Source organism: Scomber japonicus, chromosome 4 (assembly GCF_027409825.1).
Source record: "Scomber japonicus isolate fScoJap1 chromosome 4, fScoJap1.pri, whole genome shotgun sequence".
Taxonomy (NCBI): Eukaryota; Metazoa; Chordata; class Actinopteri; order Scombriformes; family Scombridae; genus Scomber; species Scomber japonicus.
Window position 1 is genome coordinate 32591263 of NC_070581.1, and position 18311 is coordinate 32609573.

The 18311-nt window shown below is 45.7% G+C and overlaps 1 protein-coding gene across 1 annotated transcript in view; it reads left to right on the plus strand.

Moving 5' to 3' along the window:
- The window catches only part of LOC128357731 (mu-type opioid receptor-like), a 73088-nt gene extending 60430 nt beyond the window's left edge, over positions 1-12658 (plus strand). The window contains 4 exon segments of the mRNA XM_053318100.1: positions 3676-3763; positions 8745-8885; positions 8887-8928; positions 12560-12658. Coding sequence (XP_053174075.1) covers positions 3676-3763; positions 8745-8885; positions 8887-8928; positions 12560-12658 — 370 coding nt within the window.
- The last annotated feature ends 5653 nt before the right edge of the window (positions 12659-18311 follow it).

The following is an 18311-nucleotide window of genomic DNA, read 5'->3' on the forward strand; positions in this document are numbered from 1 at the left end:
TTCCTGTCGTCCTCCCGGTCAAACTGACCCCGTCTGTTTTGACTGTTCCTTCTTTCCTCCCTTCCTTCCCTCCCTCCTTCTCTCTTTCCTTCTGTCTGTCCTTCCTCCTCCCTCCTTCGTTCCTTTCTTTCCTTCCTCCCTTGCTTCCCTCCTTCCTCTCTCGTTCCTCCCTTCTTTATTTCCTTCTTCCATCCCCTTTCTTCCTTCCTCTGTCCTTCCTCCCTTCCTTCTTTCCTACCTCCCTCTTTCTCTCTTTCTTTTCTCCCTTCCTTCTTTCCTACCTCCCTCTTTCTCTTTCTTTCCTTCCTTCCTTCTTTTCCTCCCTCCCTCCCTCCTTCTCTCTTTCTTTCCTCCCCCCACCTTCCTCCCTTTCTTCCTTTCCTCTGGTCCTTCCTCCTTTCCTTCTTTCCTACCTCCCTCCCTCCCTCCCTCCTTCTCTCTTTCTTTCCTCCCTTCCGTCTGTCCTTCCTCTCTCCCTCCTTCTTTCCATTCTTTCATTTCTCCCTTCCTTCTTTCCTTCTTCCATCCCCCTTTCTTCCTTTCCTCTGTCCTTCTTGCCTTCCCTCCCTCCCTCCTTCCTTCCTTTCTTCCATCCCCCTTTCTTCCTTTCCTTCCTCCCTTCCTTTCCTTCCTCCCTTCCTTTCCTTCCTCCCTCCTTCTCTCTTTCTTTCCTCCTCCCTACCTTCCTCCCTTTCTTCTTTCGTCTGTCCTTTTTTCCTTCCTTCCCTTCCCTCCTTTCCTTCCTTCCTCCCTTCCATTCTTCCTTATTCCATTCCCCTTTCTTCCTTTCCCTGTCCTTCCCGTCCCTCCCTCTCTCGTTCCTCCCTTCCTTCTTTCCTTATTCCATCCCCCTTTCTTCCTTTCCTCTGTTCTTCTTTCCTTCCACCCTCCTACCTTCCTCCCTTTCTTCTTCTTTCCTCTGTCCTTCTTTCCTCGCCCTCCCTCCCTCCTTCTTTCCTCTGTCTTTCCTCCCCCCCTACCTTCCTCCCTTTCTTCTTTCCTCTGTCCTTCTTTCCTTCCTCCCTCTACCTTCCTTCCTTCCTTCTTTCTTTCCTTCCTTCCCTCCTTTCCTCCCTTCCATTCTTTCTTCTTTAGTTGGGGTGTATATACATTTGTGTGTGACCCAAAAAACATCAGAAATATAATAACTACTGTATCAAACCAAAAAACGACGATGAAGCAGAGACGAGCTGGTTAGATGTAATAATAAAAGAAAGAAAAGAAGAGAAGAGGAGAGGAGGAGAGGAGAGGAGGAGATTATTCCCTCCAGTCTTCACCAACACATCACTGAGAATTAAATATGACAGAAACAAAACCACAGCAACAGCACAAGCACGCTCTTCTTTTTTATTTAGGAATAAAAAGCAGAAACACAAACCGCAGGGTCACATCAGGCTGCAGCTGGGTGGATAAAATACTGTGACATCACCTGGAGGGAAACGGAAACGGAAAGAGGGAAAGACAGAGAAGGAGGGAAAGACAGAGAAGGAGGGAAAGACACGGAAGGAGGGAAAGACACTGAAGGATATTTAACCATCCTGTTGTCCTACAGTCAAGGAAGGAAGGAAGGAATGGAGGAAGAAAAGAAAGGAAGGAAGGACGAAGGAAGGAAGGAAGGAATGGAGGAAGAAAAGAAAGGAAGGAAGGACGGAGGGAAGAAAGAAGGGAGGAAGGAAAGAAGGACAGAGGAAAGAAGGAAGGGAGGAAGGTAGGGGGAGGAAAGAAAGAGAGAAGGAGGAAGGAAGGGAGGAACGAGAGAGAAGGAGGGAAGGAAGGGAGGACAGATGGAAGGAAGGAAAGAAGGAACAGTCTATACAGATGGGGTCAATTTGACCCTGGAGGACGACAGGAAGCTTAATGAATCCGTAGACATGTGATACCTTCCTCTTCTTGTATTTGGATCTCTGGCTGGACAGGAATCAGAGATGATCGTTTCAACCTTCTGTGAAATCATCTCAGAGTTTAGTTGGTTTAGTTTTTTTAGTGAATGTTGTTGTGTCTCTTTTTTTGTGGAGTCTTGTTAGCGTGTGACCGACACCGACGGCCCAATTACAGAGAAACCCTGCGGAGAGTCTGACCACTAGTGGAAACTCTGCTGCAGCGGTTTAATGAGCAGGTTGCTTTATTGTTCAGCAAGGTGGTAAATATTAATAGAAGAAGAAGAAGAAGAGCAGCAAGCGAGTAACCTTTGTGTCGTCCCCCCGGGTCAAATTGACCCCCGTCTGTTTTGACTGTTCCTTCCTTCCTTCCTTCCCTCCCTTCCTTCTTTCTTTCCTCCATCCCCTTTTTCTTCCTTCCTTCCTGTCCTTCCTCCCTCCTTCCTTCCCTCCTCTCTCTTTCCTCCCTTCCTTCTTTCCTTCCTCCATCCCCTTTTTCTTCCTTCCTTACTGTCCTTTCCTTCCCTCCTTTCTTCCTTCCTTCCTTCTTTCCTCCGTCCTTCCTTCTTACCTCCTCTCTTGCTTTCCTTCCCTCTTTCCTTTCTCCGTCCTTCCTACCTTCCTTACTTCCTCCTTTCCTTCTGTCTTCCATCCTCCCTCCTTCCTTTCCTTCCTTCTTCCATCCTCCTTTCCTTCCTTCTCATTTCTCCCTCCCTCCCTACCTTCCTTCCTCCTTTCCTTCCTTCATCCTTCCTCCCTCCCTCTCTTTGGTCAGAGCAGTTTAACTCCCTCTCTGTAGAAACATACATGAAATATTACTAAACTGGATTTAAAACCTTAGAGATGAATGTAGAAGCAAATCATTACACTGCCAGGTTCAGAGGTTTCATTCCCTTTGCTGCCACCAACTTCTTTTTTTTCTCCTTCTTTTTCCCATAAGGAGCTTTGGATAAAAGCACAAACCAAATCTCATTATAACCAGCAGCAGCAGCAGCAGCAGCTAAATCACCTGCAGCCACACAAACGCAAACTGCACACTGGATTTTAAATTGTCTGCAAAGTCTTGATTAGAGTGTTAACCCTCCTGTTGTCCTCGAGTCAAGGAAGGAAGGAAGGAAGGAAGGAAGGAAGAAGGATAGAAGGAAGAAGAAAGGAAAGGATGGAAGGGAGGAAGGAAGGAAGGGCAGAGGAAAGAAGGAAGGGAAAGAATGAAGGAGGAAGGATGGAAGAAGGAAAGTAGGGAGGAAGGAAGGGCAGAAATAAAGGAAGGAAGGAAGGGAGAAAGGAAGGGAGGAAGGATGGAAGAAGGAAAGTAGGGAGGAAGGAAGGGCAGAAATAAAGGAAGGGAGGAAGGAAGGAAGGAAGGAAGGGAGGAAGGAAGGAAGGAAGGAGGAAGGATGGAAGAAGGAAAGTAGGGAGGAAGGAAGGCAGAAATAACGGAAGGAAGGAAGGAAGGAAGGAAGGAAGGGAGGAAGGAAGGAAGGAAGGAAGGGAGGGAGGAAGGGGAGGGAGGTTTGAAGGGAGGATGAAGAAGGAAGGAAGGGAGGGAGGGGGAAAGAAGGGAAAGAGGGAGGGAGAAAGGAAAAGAGGAAGGAAGGAAAGAAGCACAGATGGAAGGTGGGAAGGGGAGAGGAAGGAAAGAAAGAGAGAAGGAGGGAGAAAGGACAGATGGAAGGAAGGAAGGAAGGACAGAAGGAAGGAAAGAAGGAAGGAAGGAAGGAAGGAAGGGTTAATGAGTGTGTGAAGGTTATCTGAGTCTTCCTCATCAGACTGAACCAACCTGTGTGTCTCTCTGCAGATACACGAAGATGAAGACGGCGACCAACATCTACATCTTTAACTTGGCTCTGGCTGACTCCTTGTTCCTCGCTACGCTACCTTTCCAGGTGAGGTCATCATCAACCAATCAGCAGCAAGATATATGACATCATACTAAAGTGTTTAAATGTGTTAACTGCAAAGATCCTTCCTGTCGTCCTCCCGGGTCTAATTGACCCCGTCTGTTTTGACTGTTCCTTCTTTCCTTCCTTCCTTCCTTCCCTCCTTTCCTCCCTACCTTCTTCCCGTCCTCCCTCCCTCCCTCTTTCCCTCCTTCCTTCCTTCCTTCCTTCCTTCTTTCCTCCTCTTTCTTCCTTCCTTCTGTCCTTCCTTCCTCCCTCCCCCCTTCTGTCCTTCCTTCCTTCCCTCCTTCCCTCCCTCCTTTTCTTCCTTCCTACCCTCCCTTCTTCCCTTTCTTTCCTTCCCTCTTCCCTTCCTTCCTCCCTCCCCCCTTCTGTCCTTCCTTCCCTCCTTCCTCCCTCCTTTCCTTCCTTCTTTCCCTCCCCCCTTTCCTCCCTCCTTTCCTTCCCTCCTTCCTTCCTTCCTTCTTTCCTCCCTTTCTTCCTTCCTTCTGTCCTTCATTCCTTCCCTGCTTCCTCCCTCCTTTCCTTTCTTCTTTCCTAATTTCCTCCATCCTCCCTTTCTTCTGTCCTTCTTTCCTCCCTTTTTTCCTTCCTTCTGTCCTCTCCTCTCCTTCCTCCCTCCTTTCCTTCCCTCCTTCCTTCCTTCCTCCCTCTATCTTTCCTTCCCTGCTTCCTCTCTCCTTTCCTTCTTCTTTCCTAATTTCCTCCGTCCTCCCTTTCTTCCCTCCCTCCTTTCCTCTCTTCTTTCCTCCCTCCCTCCTTTACTTCCCTTCTTTCCTCCTTCCATCCTTCCTTCCTCCCTCTTTCTTTCCTTCCCTGCTTCCTCTCTCCTTTCCTTCTTCTTTCCTAATTTCCTCCGTCCTCCCTTTCTTCCCTCCCTCCTTTCCTCTCTTCTTTCCTCCCTCCTCCTTTACTTCCCTTCTTTCCTCCTTCCATCCTTCCTTCCTCCCTCTTTCTTTCCTTCCCTGCTTCCTCTCTCCTTTCCTTCTTCTTTCCTAATTTCCTCCGTCCCCCCTTTCTTCCCTCCCTCCTTTCCTCTCTTCTTTCCTCCCTCCCTCCTTTACTTCCCTTCGTTCCTCCTTCTGTCCTTCCTTCCTCTCTCATTCTTTCCTTCCCTCCTTCCTCCCTCCTTTCCTCTCTTCCTCCCTCCCTCCCTCTCTTCCTCCCTCCCTCCCTCCCTCTCTTCCTTCCTCCTCCCTCCTGCATGCATACTGACTAAAGCTCATCAGTCCACTCAGTGTTGGAATAAAAGAGAGACAGAGATTAAAATAATTGCTTTCTTCCCAACAACTGGACATTATCAGGGCTGTAACAGTCTCCTTCTTTCTTCCTCCCTCCTTTTCTTCCTTCCCTCCCTCCTTTCCTCTCTTCCTTCCCAACAACTGGACATTATCAGGGCTGTAACAGTCGTTGGCTGTTTCATGCTCCACTGCACTGATCTCTTTCCACTTCATTTAATAATTAACTGTGCTATTCACTCATATTTCAGAGGAGAAGAAGAAGCTCCTTCCTTCTTTCCTTCCTTCCTTCTTTCCTTCCTTCTTCTTTCCTTCCTTCCTTCTTTCTTTCCTCCCTTTCTTCCTTCCTTCTGTCCTTCATTCCTTTCCTTCCCTCCTTCCTTCCTTCTTTCCTAATGTCCTCCCTTTCTTCTCTCCTTCTCCCTCCTTCTTTCCTTCCTCCTCCTTTTCTTCCTTCTTTCCTCCCTTACTTCCTTCTTTCCTCCCTTACTTCCTTCCTTCTGTCCTTCCTTCCTTTCCTTCCCTCCTTCCTTCCTTCTTCCTAATGTCCTACCTTTCTTCTCTCCTTCTCCCTCCTTCTTTCCTCCCTCCCTCCTTTTCTTCCTTCTTTCCCTCCCTTACTTCCTTCTTTCCTCCCTTACTTCCTTTCCTTCCTCCCTCCTTCCCTTCCCTCCTTCCTTCCTCCCTCCCTCCTTCTGTCCTCCCTCCCTCCTTTCCTTCCTTCTTTCCTAATTTCCTCCATCCTCCCTTTCTTCCTCCTTTCCTTCCTCCCTCCCTCCCTCCTTTCCTTCCTCCCTCTTTTCCTCCCCTCCTTCCTTCCTTCCTTCTTCCCTTCTTTCCTCCCTTTCTTCCTTCCTTCTGTCCTTCTTTCTCCCTTTTTTCCTTCCTTCTGTCCTCGTCCTCTCCTTCCTCCCTCCTTTAACTGTCCTATTCAGTCATATTTCAGAGGAGGTGAAGAAGCTCCTTGTTCTCCCTTCAGCTGTATTTTCTATATGTGATCATTTTTTTTGATTTTCTGGATGTTTGCAGGGCACCGACGTGTTTCTGGGCTTCTTCCCTCCTTTCCTTCCTTCCTTCCTTCCTTCTGTCCTTCTTTCCTCCCTGTCTTCCTTCCTTCTTCTGGCCATTTGGGAACGCTCTGTGTAAGACGGTGGTGTCTATCGATTACTACAACATGTTCACCAGCACCTTCCTTCCTTCTTTCCTCCTTCCTTCCTTCCTTCCTTCTTTCCTCCCTTACTTCCTTCCTTTCCTTCCTCCCTCCTTCCCTTCCCTCCTTCCTTCCTCCCTCCCTCCTTCTTTCCTCCCTCCCTCCTTGCCTTCCTTCTTTCCTAATTGCCTCCATCCTCCCTTTCTTCCCTCCTTTCCTCCGTCCCTCCCTCCCTCCTTTCCTTCCTCCCTCTTTTCCTTCCCTCCTTCCTTCCTTCCTTCTTCCCTTCTTTCCTCCCTTTCTTCCTTCCTTCTGTCCTTCTTTCCTCCCTTTTTCCTTCCTTCTGTCCTCTCCTCTCCTTCCTCCCTCCTTTTACTGTCCTATTCAGTCATATTTCAGAGGAGAAGAAGCTCCTTCCTTCTTTCCTTTCCTCCTTCTTTCCTTCCTTCCTTCTTTCTTTCCTCCCTTTCTTCCTTCCTTCTGTCCTTCTTTCCCCCTGTCTTCCTTCCTTCTTTTCCTCCCTCCCTCCCTCCTTTCCTTCCCTCCCTCCTTCTTCCCTCCTTTCCTTCCTTCGTTCCTCCCTCCCTCCTTTCCTAATTTCCTCCATCCTCCCTTTCTTCCTTCCTTCTTTCCTCCCTTTCTTCCTTCCTTCTGTCCTTCTTTCCCCCTGTCTTCCTTCCTTCTTTTCCTGCCTCCCTCCCTCCTTTCCTTCCCTCCCTCCTTCTTCCCTCCTTTCCTCTCTTCTTTCCTCCCTCCCTCCTTTCCTTCCCTTCTTTCCTCCTTCTGTCCTTCCTTCCTCTCTCATTCTTTCCCTCCCTCCTTCCCTTCCTCTCTCCCTCCTTCCTTTCCTCCCTTTCTTTCTTCCTTCCTTCTGTCCTTCTTTCCTCCCTCCCCCCTTCTTTCCTTCCCTCCCTTCCTTCCTCCCTTCCTTCCTCACTCTTTTCCTTTCCTCCTTCCTTCCTTCCTTCCTTCCTTCTTCCCTTCTTCCCTCTTCTTTCATGCTCCACTGCACTGATCTCTTTCCACTTCATTTAATAATTAACTGTCCTATTCAGTCATATTTCAGAGGAGAAGAAGAAGCTCCTTCCTACCTTTCCTTCCCTCCTTCTTTCCTTCCTTCCTTTCTTCCTACATATGTCTGATCATTCTTGTGATTTTCTCTGGATGTTTGCAGGGCACCGACGTGTTTCTGGGCTTCTGGCCATTTGGGAACGCTCTGTGTAAGACGGTGGTGTCTATCGATTACTACAACATGTTCACCAGCACCTTCCTTCCTTCTTTCCTCCTTCCTTCCTTCCTTCCTTCTTTCCTCCCTTTCTTTCTTCCTTCTGTCCTTCTTTCCCCCCTGTCTTCCGTCCTTCTTTTCCTTCCTCCCTCCCTCCTTTCCTTCCTTCTTTCCTCCCTCCCTCCTTTCCTTCCTTCTTTCCTAATTTCCTCCATCCTCCCTTTCTTCCCTCCCTCCTTTCCTCTCTTCTTTCCTCCCTCCCTCCTTTCCTTCCCTTCTTTCCTCCTTCTGTCCTTCCTTCCTCTCTCATTCTTTCCCTCCCTCCTTCCCTTCCTCTCTCCCTCCTTCCTTTCCTCCCTTTCTTCCTTCCTTCTGTCCTTCTTTCCTCCCTCCCCCCTTCTTTCCTTCCCTCCCTTCCTTCCTCCCTCTTTTCCCTCCTTCCTTCCTTCCTTCCTTCTTCCCTTCTTCCCTCTTCTTTCATGCTCCACTGCACTGATTTCTTTCCACTTCATTTAATAATTAACTGTCCTATTCAGTCATATTTCAGAGGAGAAGAAGAAGCTCCTTCCTACCTTTCCTTCCCTCCTTCTTTCCTTCCTTCCTTCCTTTCTACATATGTCTGATCATTCTTGTGATTTTCTCCGGATGTTTGCAGGGCACCGACGTGTTTCTGGGCTTCTGGCCATTTGGGAACGCTCTGTGTAAGACGGTGGTGTCTATCGATTACTACAACATGTTCACCAGCACCTTCCTTCCTTCTTTCCTCCTTCCTTCCTTCCTTCCTTCCTTCTTTCCTCCCTTTCTTCCTTCCTTCTGTCCTTCTTTCCCCCCTGTCTTCCTTCCTTCTTTTCCTTCCTCCCTCCCTCCTTTCCTTCCTTCTTTCCTAATTTCCTCCATCCTCCCTTTCTTCCCTCCCTCCTTTCCTCTCTTCTTTCCTCCCTCCCTCCTTTCCTTCCCTTCTTTCCTCCTTCTGTCCTTCCTTCCTCTCTCATTCTTTCCCTCCCTCCTTCCCTTCCTCTCTCCTTCCTTCCTTTCCTCCCTTTCTTCCTTCCTTCTGTCCTTCTTTCCTCCCTCCCCCCTTCTTTCCTTCCCTCCCTTCCTTCCTCCCTTCCTTCCTCCCTCTTTTCCTTCCCTCCTTCCTCCCTCTTTTCCTTCCTTCTTCCTTTCTTCCCTCTTCTTTCATGCTCCACTGCACTGATCTCTTTCCACTTCATTTAATAATTAACTGTCCTATTCACTCATATTTCAGAGGAGAAGAAGAAGCTCCTTCCTACCTTTCCTTCCCTCCTTCTTTCCTTCCTTCCTTTCTACATATGTCTGATCATTCTTGTGATTTTCTCCGGATGTTTGCAGGGCACCGACGTGTTTCTGGGCTTCTGGCCATTTGGGAACGCTCTGTGTAAGACGGTGGTGTCTATCGATTACTACAACATGTTCACCAGCACCTTCACCCTGACCGTGATGAGTATGGATCGGTACGTGGCCGTCTGCCACCCCCGTCAAAGCGCTAGACATGAGGACTCCTCACAAGGCCAAGGTAAAGTGTTTCATTTCAGAGTGAGATATTCACCTCTCCCTCGACCTTCACACCTTTTTTTATTCTTGCTCTGAAAGTTGTTGGATATCAGATCAGATGTCAGTCGTCGACCTCAGAGTCCACCAGACTTTAGAAGACTGAAAAAAAAAGGAGAGAAACCGATATAAGTTGTCTAACAGTGATTGTGTGATCTGCAGGTGAGACAGCTGGTCAGGTTTAAAAAGTAGAAAAAATACACTGGAGAATTAAAGTCTAAAGTAAGAATAAATATGTGTTCTGAGTTTGACATACCACAGAAAAGTGTGTTGTTAACCACCCTGCCAAATTTCAATGATTCAAAAAAATCACCAAATATATGAAATTAGGCTTCAAAGTTGTGTAAAAATCAGCCTCTTTCTCTGCTCCCAAACGCTGAAGCCCCGCCCCCTACCAAGTGTCACCTGTCAATCAAAGTCACCACCTCTACCAGAAACATGGACGCTACGTCTGAGAGCTTTCTGCTGCTAACTCAGCTGCTAGCTCAGCTAGCTTCTTCCCTTCCTCCTCCCTCCCTCTTTTCCTTCCTCCTCCCTCCTTTCCTTCCTCCCTCCTTTCTTTCATTGCTTCTTTCCTTCCTTGCTTCTTTCCTCCCTCCCTCCTTTCCTTCCTTCCTTCCTTCTTTCTCTCTTCCTTCCTCCCTCCCTCCCTCGTTTCCTTCCTTCTTACTCCTTTCCTTCCTTTCTCCCTCCCTCCCTCTTCAAAGCACAGTCTGTTATCAATCAGAGTACCGATTAGTATTTTTACAGTTTGTCCATCACCACAGGAGAGAAACAGCAGGGTTAAAACTAAAATCAATACCCATCTCCTTTGTTCATAACCTCAGATATGAAGCCGCCTGTATCTTTACATTTAATGTGTATTATCAGTGTTTATATTGAGTCTGAAAGTTTAACCTTCCTGTCGTCCTCCCGGGTCAAATTGACCCATCTGTTTTGACTGTTCCTTCCTTCCTTTCCTTCCTTCCTCCCTCCATCTTTTCCTTCCTTCCTCCCTTCCTTCCTCCATCCTCCCTTCCTTCTTTCCTCCCTTTCTTCCTTCTTTCCTTCCTTCCCTCCTTCCTTCCTCCCTCCTTTCCATCCTTCCTCCCTTCCTTTTTTCCTCCGTCCTCCCTTCCTCCTTTCCTTCCTTCCTCCCTCCTTTCCATCCTTCCTTCTTTCCTCTGTCCTCCCTTCCTTCCTCCTTTCCTTCCTTCCTTCTTTCCTCCCTTCCTTCCTTCTTCCTCCCTCTCTCCCTCCTTTCCTTCCTTCTTCCTCCCTTCCTCCTTTCCTTCTACCTTCCCTCCTTCCTTCTCACCTTCCTACCTCCCTCCTTTCCTTCCGTCCTTCTTCCTCCCTTTTTTCTTCCTTCTTCCTCCTTCCCTTCCTACCACCCTCCTTCCCTTCTTTCCTCCGTCCTCCCTCCTTTCCTTCCTACTTGCCTTCCTTCCTCCCTCCTTTCCTTCATTCCTTCTTCCTCCCTTCTTTCCTTCTTTATTCCTCCCTTCCTCCGTCCCTTCTCCTTTCCTTCCTTCTTCTTGACTCAAGGATAACAGGAGGGTTAAATAAGACTGTAAATAGAACATAGTGTTACCTGATGGCTCTGGTTGTCTGGTCACATCTGAGGTATTACATCATCACATGTCAAACAGCTGTTGTTTCACTGAGCTGCACGACCCTGTAAAGTCTGTGGTGTATTTTAATTGGTGTGTATTCTGGTGATGGATGTGTCAACACCTTAGAGACATCAAACAGTATGACAAGCTATTCCTGCAGAGGGAAGGAGGGAGGGAGGAAGGAAGGAAGGAAAGGAGGGAGGGAGGAAGAGAGAAGGAAGGAAACACCTTAGAGACATCAAACAGTATGACAAGCTATTCCTGCAATTTCTACCACCAATCTTAACTCTCCTGTTGTCCTCTAGTCAAGGAAGGAAAGGAGGGAGGATGGAAGGAAGGGAGGGATGAAGAAGGAAGGAAAGGAGGAAGGAAGGAAGGAAGGAAGGAAGGGATGAAGAAGGAATCAAAGGAGGGAGGGAGGAAGGAAGGAATCAAAGGAAGGAGGGAGGGAGGGAGGAAGGAAGGAAGGAAGGAAGGAAGGAAGGAAGGAAGGAAGGAAGGAAGGAAGCGAGGAAAAAGGAAGGAAAAGAGGGAGGGAGGGAGAAGGAAGGAAGGAAAAGAGGGAGGAAGGAAGGTGGGAAGGAAGGGGGAAGAAGGAAGGAAGGGAAGGAGGGAGGAAGGAAGGGAAGGAAGGAAAGAAGGGAGGAGGAAGGAAGGAAGGGAGGATGAAGGAAGGAAAGGAGGGAGGGAGGGAGGAAAGAAGGAAGGGAGGATGAAGGAAGGAAAGGAGGGAGGGAGGGAGGAAAGAAGGAAGGGAGGAAGAAGGAAGGAAAGGAGGGAAGGAAGGAAGGGAAGGAGGGAGGGAGGAAGGAAGGAAGAAAGAGGGGAAGAAGTAAGGAAAGGAGGGAAGAAGGAGGGAGGGAGGAAGAAGGAAGGAAGGAAAGGAGGGAGGGAGGGAGGAAGGGAAGAAGGAAGGAAAGGAGGGAGGAAGAGAGAAGGAAGGAAACACCTTAGAGACATCAAACAGTATGACAAGCTATTCCTGCAATTCCTAACACCAACATTTTAACCAGTAAACACTACTTCCTGTCTTATGATGACATCTTAAGAAATGCACCTTTTTTTTCTAAGAGCTGATGAAAATATGACAAAAAGAAAAAACAACTGAAATACTGCAGCAGAGGAGATTTGACAGTTTCACAGTGCCCTTGACAGATTTTGTTCCTGTGATGAAAGAAAACAAAAATACACTTTTACAGCAGCTACTAGCACATTTATAAGCTGTTTGTCTCTCTAGATATTTTCACTTGTCAAATACAGGTCAGCTATGACTGATAAACATTGAAAGTCTGTAAAGTAAGAATAAATATGTGTTCTGAGTTTGACATACCACAGAAAAGTGTGTTGTTAACCACCCTGCCAAATTTGAATGATAAAAAAAAATTGCCAAATATATAAAATTAGGCTTCAAAGTTGTGTAAAAATCAGCCTCTTTCCACCTCTACCAGAAACATGGACACTATGTCGTCTGAGAGCTTTCTGCTGCTAAGTCTGCCGCTAACTGGGCTACTAGCTCCGTGGCTAACTCTGCTATTAACTCGGCGGCTAGCTTGGCGGCTAGCTCAGCGGTTAGCTCGGCGGGGGAGTGTACCTATGTTCCCCTGGTCCTATGTTCCCCGATCGCGGCTAACTCGGTTGATAGCTCAGCGGCTAACTTGGCTGCTAATTCGGCTGCTAGCTCGGCGGCTAACTCAGTTGCTAGCTCGGCGGCTAACTCAGCTAACTGGCTAACTGTAGACGGGATCATCCCTATGTTCCCCGATCACATACAAAGCGGGGAATATAGGACCCGGGGAACATAGGGATGATCCCGCTCGGCGGTTAGCTCGGCGGCTAACTCAGCTAACTGGCTAACTGTAGACTGTAGAGGTTAATTTGGATTTTTTGGTCACAAATACTTTTTTGGGGGGGAGCATAGGCATTATATATGAGCTCTTGTTTGCTAACTTCCTAGTTTCATCTCTGTAATCACCATCATCATGTTGTGTAATGTGTCTTCAGGTGGTGAATATCTGTGTGTGGGTGTTGGCTTCAGCCTTTGGAGTCCCGGCCATGGTCTTAGGAAACGTAGAGGAGGAGCAAGAGCATAACAGTAAGTGATTCACACACACACACACACACACACACACACACACACACACACACACACACACACACACACACAAAGGGAGACCATGTGACATACAGTGATATGTGTAAATGTTTATACCTGCACACATACATGCATGCACTAACACACACACACACACACACACACACACACACACACATCTATGCACATATCATCATGCATATACTCATATACTGCACATTCACATTCAGTACAGTTGTGAATGTGATACTATGAATTTAAATATCTTATTAACCCTCCTGTTGTCCTCGAGTCAAGGAAGGAACGAAGGAAGGATGGAAGAAGGAAGGAGGGAGGGAAGAAGGGATGAAGAAGGAAGGAAAGGAGAAAAGGAAAGAAGGGAGGGAAGGAGGAAGGAAGGAAAGGAGGGAGGAAGAAGGAAGGAAAGGAGGGAGGTAGAAGGAAGGAAAGGAGAGAGGAAGGAATGAAGGATGGAGGAAAGAAAGACGGAGGGAAGGAATGAAGGAGGAAGGAAGGAAAGGGTGGAAGGAAGAAAGGGGGAAGAAAAGGAAGGGAGGAAAGAGGGAGGAAGGAAGGAAGGAAAGTAGGGCGGAAGGAAAGGAGGAAAGGAAGGAAGGAAGAAGAAGAAGGAAGGGAGGGAGGAAGGAATGAAGGATGGAGGAAAGAAGGACGGAAGGGAGGGAGGAAGGAAGGAAAGAAAACAGGAAGGAAAACAGACAGGTTCAATTTGACCCGGGAGGACGACACAAAGGTTAATTGAGCAGCTTTAACACACACACACACACACACACACACACACACACACACACACACACACACACACACACACATTCACATTCAGTATAGTAGTGAATATGATACTATGAATTTAAATATCTTATTAACATGCAGAAACAAAGCTCAGCTCTGCTTTTACACATTTGGTAAACAGCATTTTTTGGCTGCTGAAGAAGGTGAGTGAAAAAAAAAAAAAACTAAAATGCTTGAAGCTGTTTTTCCCAAACTGGCCCGGAGGGGGGGGGGGGGGGGGGGGGTGATGTGTGTGTGTGAACTCGTTTAAAGATGTTATTGCTCAGCCAGTTTTTTATTGCTTTTATTGCCCAGTGTCTGACTAATGAGCTCAACACGTGATGCAGTGCCATGCTCCTCTTTTCCTCTTTATTTCCAATCTGCTGAGACACTGGCTCATATTAAAACTGCTTTAATTCTACTTCCTGTCGTCCTCCCGGGTCAAATTGACCCCGTCTATTTTGACTGTTCCTTCCTTCCTTCCTTCCTGCCTTTCTTCCTTCCTTTTGTCCTCCCTTTCTTCCTTTCCTTCTTCCCTCCTTTCCTTTCTTCTTACCTAATTTCCTCCGTCCTCCATCTTTCCTTCCCTCCTTCCTTCCTTCCTTCCTTCCTTCCTCCCTTTCTTCCTTCCTTCTGTCCTTCCTTCCTCCCTCCTTCTTTCCTTCCCTCCTTCCTTCCTTCCTTCCCTCCTTCCTCCCTCCTTTCCTTCCTTCTTTCCTAATTTCCTCCCTCCATTCCCTCCTTCTTTCCTTCCCTCCTTCCTTCTTTCCTTCCCTCCTTCCTTCCTTCCTTCCTTCCTTCCTTCCTTCCTTCCTTCCCTCCTTCCTTCCTTCCTTGTTTCCTCCCTTTCTTCCTTCCTTCTGTCCTTCCTTCTTTCCTCCCTCCCTCCTTGTCAGGTTCAGGCAACCTAAAACATTCAAATATCAGACAAAGGGAGACAAGACACAGCGTTTAGAGTTTTTACTTGCAAGGAGAACAGAGAGATATGCCCAGTACACATCTCCTTCCTGTTCTGGGGCATATCTCTCGAACCCTTGCTATTTATTAGATTTAGGGAAGTTCCTGGTTACATAATTGTTGTTGCGCTAAAGGATGGGGGTCACATAGCAACAACGTAATCAAGACTAACATCTTTGCATATTAACATATCAGCTTCTTTGCACATGTTGTTTTCCTCTCGTCGGACGGCTCTTTCGTAAGATTGGTTCCGCTTCTCTCTTGAAGTCCAGCGCGGCTCCTGTTTCGCAACGACAACCCGAACTTCTGCGAGTCATCCATCTCCAGACACGTACGCACTTACAGAACTTCCTGAAAAACAACTCAAAGCACACAGCACACTTGTACAAACTAATAACAGATTAGTTACAGTAGTATAATAGGTAAATATGAGATAACTTATGTACAATTATTCCAACATTTCCCTCCTGTTTATCACATATTTGCCCAAATTCTCATTTCACTTATATCAACCACTTCAAAAGATTTTCAGTTGAAGATCATTTTTATGAACACAAATAAGTTTACACTCAGAGTTATTTATTTTCTTTTACTGTTTACCAATCCGGGTCAACATCAGACGGAATGGGAAACAAATCAGGCATATTATCCTCAGGATCATCATCATCATCATCATGTCCAAGCAAAGGATACATTTGAGCAAATCGATTCTCCACGGGTGTAATTGCAGTAGTAATCAATCTATTAATTAGGGAACGCAGATAAGGGATACAACAACATCCACACAAGGTTAAGATCGCTGCAAAAACTGCAATCGAGACTAGGACAGAAGACACCAGAGCTCTATACTTTCCAAAAGTATTCATCCATGAATCCCACAAGGTGGTGTCAACACCGGAATGGTCTTTCATCTTACCATTCAGTGAACGCAGACCCTCAATGGCCTTAGTCAGACTGCCATCAGCAGCCGTATTGTTGGGGATAAAAGTACAACACTTTTCCCCAAACATTGCACATACACCACCTTTTTCTGCCAACAGCATATCCAATGCTATTCTGTTCTGAAAAGCCATAAGGGAAGTAGCTGTCAGTTGTCCGTACACAGCTTCAAACCCACTCTGAGTCCAATTTCCCAATTTTTGAACATTGTAATGAATGTAGTTAATCCTGTCTACGTTTTTATTTATGGTACACCACCAACAGAGGGTGGACTCAAATCCTGCCGCAACTTGATCAGCCAATTTGTATTCGCTAGGTACACCGCATGGAACACCGATAGCATCAATGTAAGTTGGATCTTTGTCTGTCAACCAAACAGTGGATCTTTTCTTATGAAGCCACTGTTGTGACATAAGGCTAAAAGTCCTAAGCATTAAGTCCTTAGCAGTCATAGGAAGTACAGAAACTGGTAACAGTAATATCACGAGAGCACAAAAGCCGGTCACATTTATAGGTAATTTGTCAAACAGTCTTTCATCACCACATCACCACCAGATGTCTCCTCGAGACACAGGTTTGAAATCATTAGGTCTAAAGTCAGTTGTATTTACTCTTATGTGTTTCCTGCATGAGGTTGCAGTAAGGTTTCCTAGGGGTTTTCCTCTCCTAGAACCATCTCCTCTTTCCATTTTAATACACGTAAAATTGCCTGTCGCTACCTTCTTGGAGAACAACAATTTTTTCTTTTCTGACGCAGTAACTGGAAAAATTGAATCCCAAATACTACAATTTTACTGGGGTTTGTTATTCATGACATCTATAACACACTCCTGTGGTATCACTGCCGGAACAATTTGCAAAAGTGGTCTTGGTCCCATGCAAACCACACAGTCAGTCTTAGTCATATTGGCCGAGAGACCTCCTCTACTAGGTTCGGTGGCTTTTAAGTTCTTCACTGATTTTCAGGTGTACCTGCACTCTAAACGTCCAGATCCACCCTATTATCAGTCTTTGGCTCACCTCCCCTGTCAGAGTCCTCAGTCGAAATGATCTTTTTATTATACAACTTTACCAGGTCTAAACATTGTCTCCACGATCTTCCTGTTTCCTCCATACATTTCTTTTAATCTGTTTTTAATTTTCCCAATCATTCTTTCCATTACCCCTGCAGTTTGGGGATGACATGCACAATGGTTCACAATGGTTCACAATCTAGGTGAAACATTATACCAATCTTTTTAACCACTTGGTTGACAAAATGAGCTCCACTATCACTATATATTTTCTCAGGAATTCCATACCTGGGAATAATATCTTTACACAATTCCTTTGCTACTGTTAAAGCATCTGGATGTTTTGTTGGAAAGATTTCAATCCACTTTGAGAATGCATCTATTATGACTATACAATACTTTTTTCCTTCACTTTGGTTTAACTCTATAAAGTCCATGTGGATAATTTGAAACGGGTACTGAGGTGTCGGAAAACATCCTCTACGCGGTCTCAGATTTCCTTGTGGATTATGTTTAGCACAGGTCAAACATGCTCTACAAACATTTTTTTTGAATAAGAATTAAATCCATAAGTGGTATAGTATTGATGTATCTGTCCTACAATTATCCCTCCTGTTGAGACATGTGACACCATGACTCAATATTGCTGCCCATTTATATTTATTATTAAGTTTTTTGGTAGGATAGGTTTATTTTCTGGTCATACATAGTACTGTAGCGAATGCATCCTTCATTAATTTACATGCTTCAATTAGAGCTATAAGTTCAGCTGCTTGTGCTGAATAGTGAGAGGGTAGCTGTTCTGCTTTTATCACTGTGGTTTTAGTTACTACCACATATCCTGTTTGAGTTCCCCTTTTTTCATCTTTTTTAGAGTAACTATCTACAAACAAAACTTCCCCTGTTTCTAATGGTTGATCTTTTAAATCAGCTCTGCTTTTTGCCATTTGCTCTGCTAATTCTTGACAATCATGCTTCATACCATCTTCTGGTAATGGTAATAAGGTAGCAGGGTTTAGAGTTGTACATCTTTCAATAGTAAGATGTGGTTGAGACAGCAGGGTAGACATGCAAGACAAGTGTCTTGCAGGTGACAAGAATGTCATATTTGTTTGTAGCAGTAATGCTGAAACAGCATGTGGTACTTTTAAAGTCAAAGGATGAAACAATACTATAGTTGCACTTGTTTCAGTTGTTGTTCACAGCCATGGAGGCTGCAATAACAGCTCTTACGCAATGAGGTAATGCGCAAGCTACACTATCTAGTTTAGATGAGAAATAAGCTATAGGTTTCATTTTATCTCCATGTTGTTGCACTAATACAGAGGTCATAAAATGACCTTTACAATCAACCATCTGAACGAATGGTTTGTTATAGTCTGGCAATGCTAGCGCTGTACTGGACACTAACACTTTCTTTACTTCACCCAAAGCTTTTTCAGCTTCTTCAGTCCATTTTAGCTGAGATGTCATTTTAAAATCTTCTTCATACATTAATTTATTTAACGGTGCCGTTATTTCAGCATAGTTTGGTACCCAATTTCTGCAATAGTTTGTCAACCCTAGAAATGACATCATTTGCTTTTTTGTTAAAGGTTTTGGAGCTTGGAGAATTGCAGTCTTTCTGTCCTCCATTATTGTTCTTCCTCCCACACTTAAATTATGTCCCAAGTATTTAACTTGCATTTTACACATTTGGAGTTTACTTTTGCTTACTTTATGGCCCTCTTCAGCCAAATGCTTTAATAAAGCTAAAGTATCTTCTTTACATGTTTCCAAATCAGGGGAGGCTAATAACACGTCATCTACATATATTAAAACTTGACTTCCCCCTGGGGGTTGAAATTCCGCCATACTTGCACTCATTACTTGAGAGTAAATAGTTGGACTTTCACAATAATCTTGAGGCACCCTGGTATATGTATATCTCTGGCCTCCAAAGGTGAAAGCAAACCAAAATTTA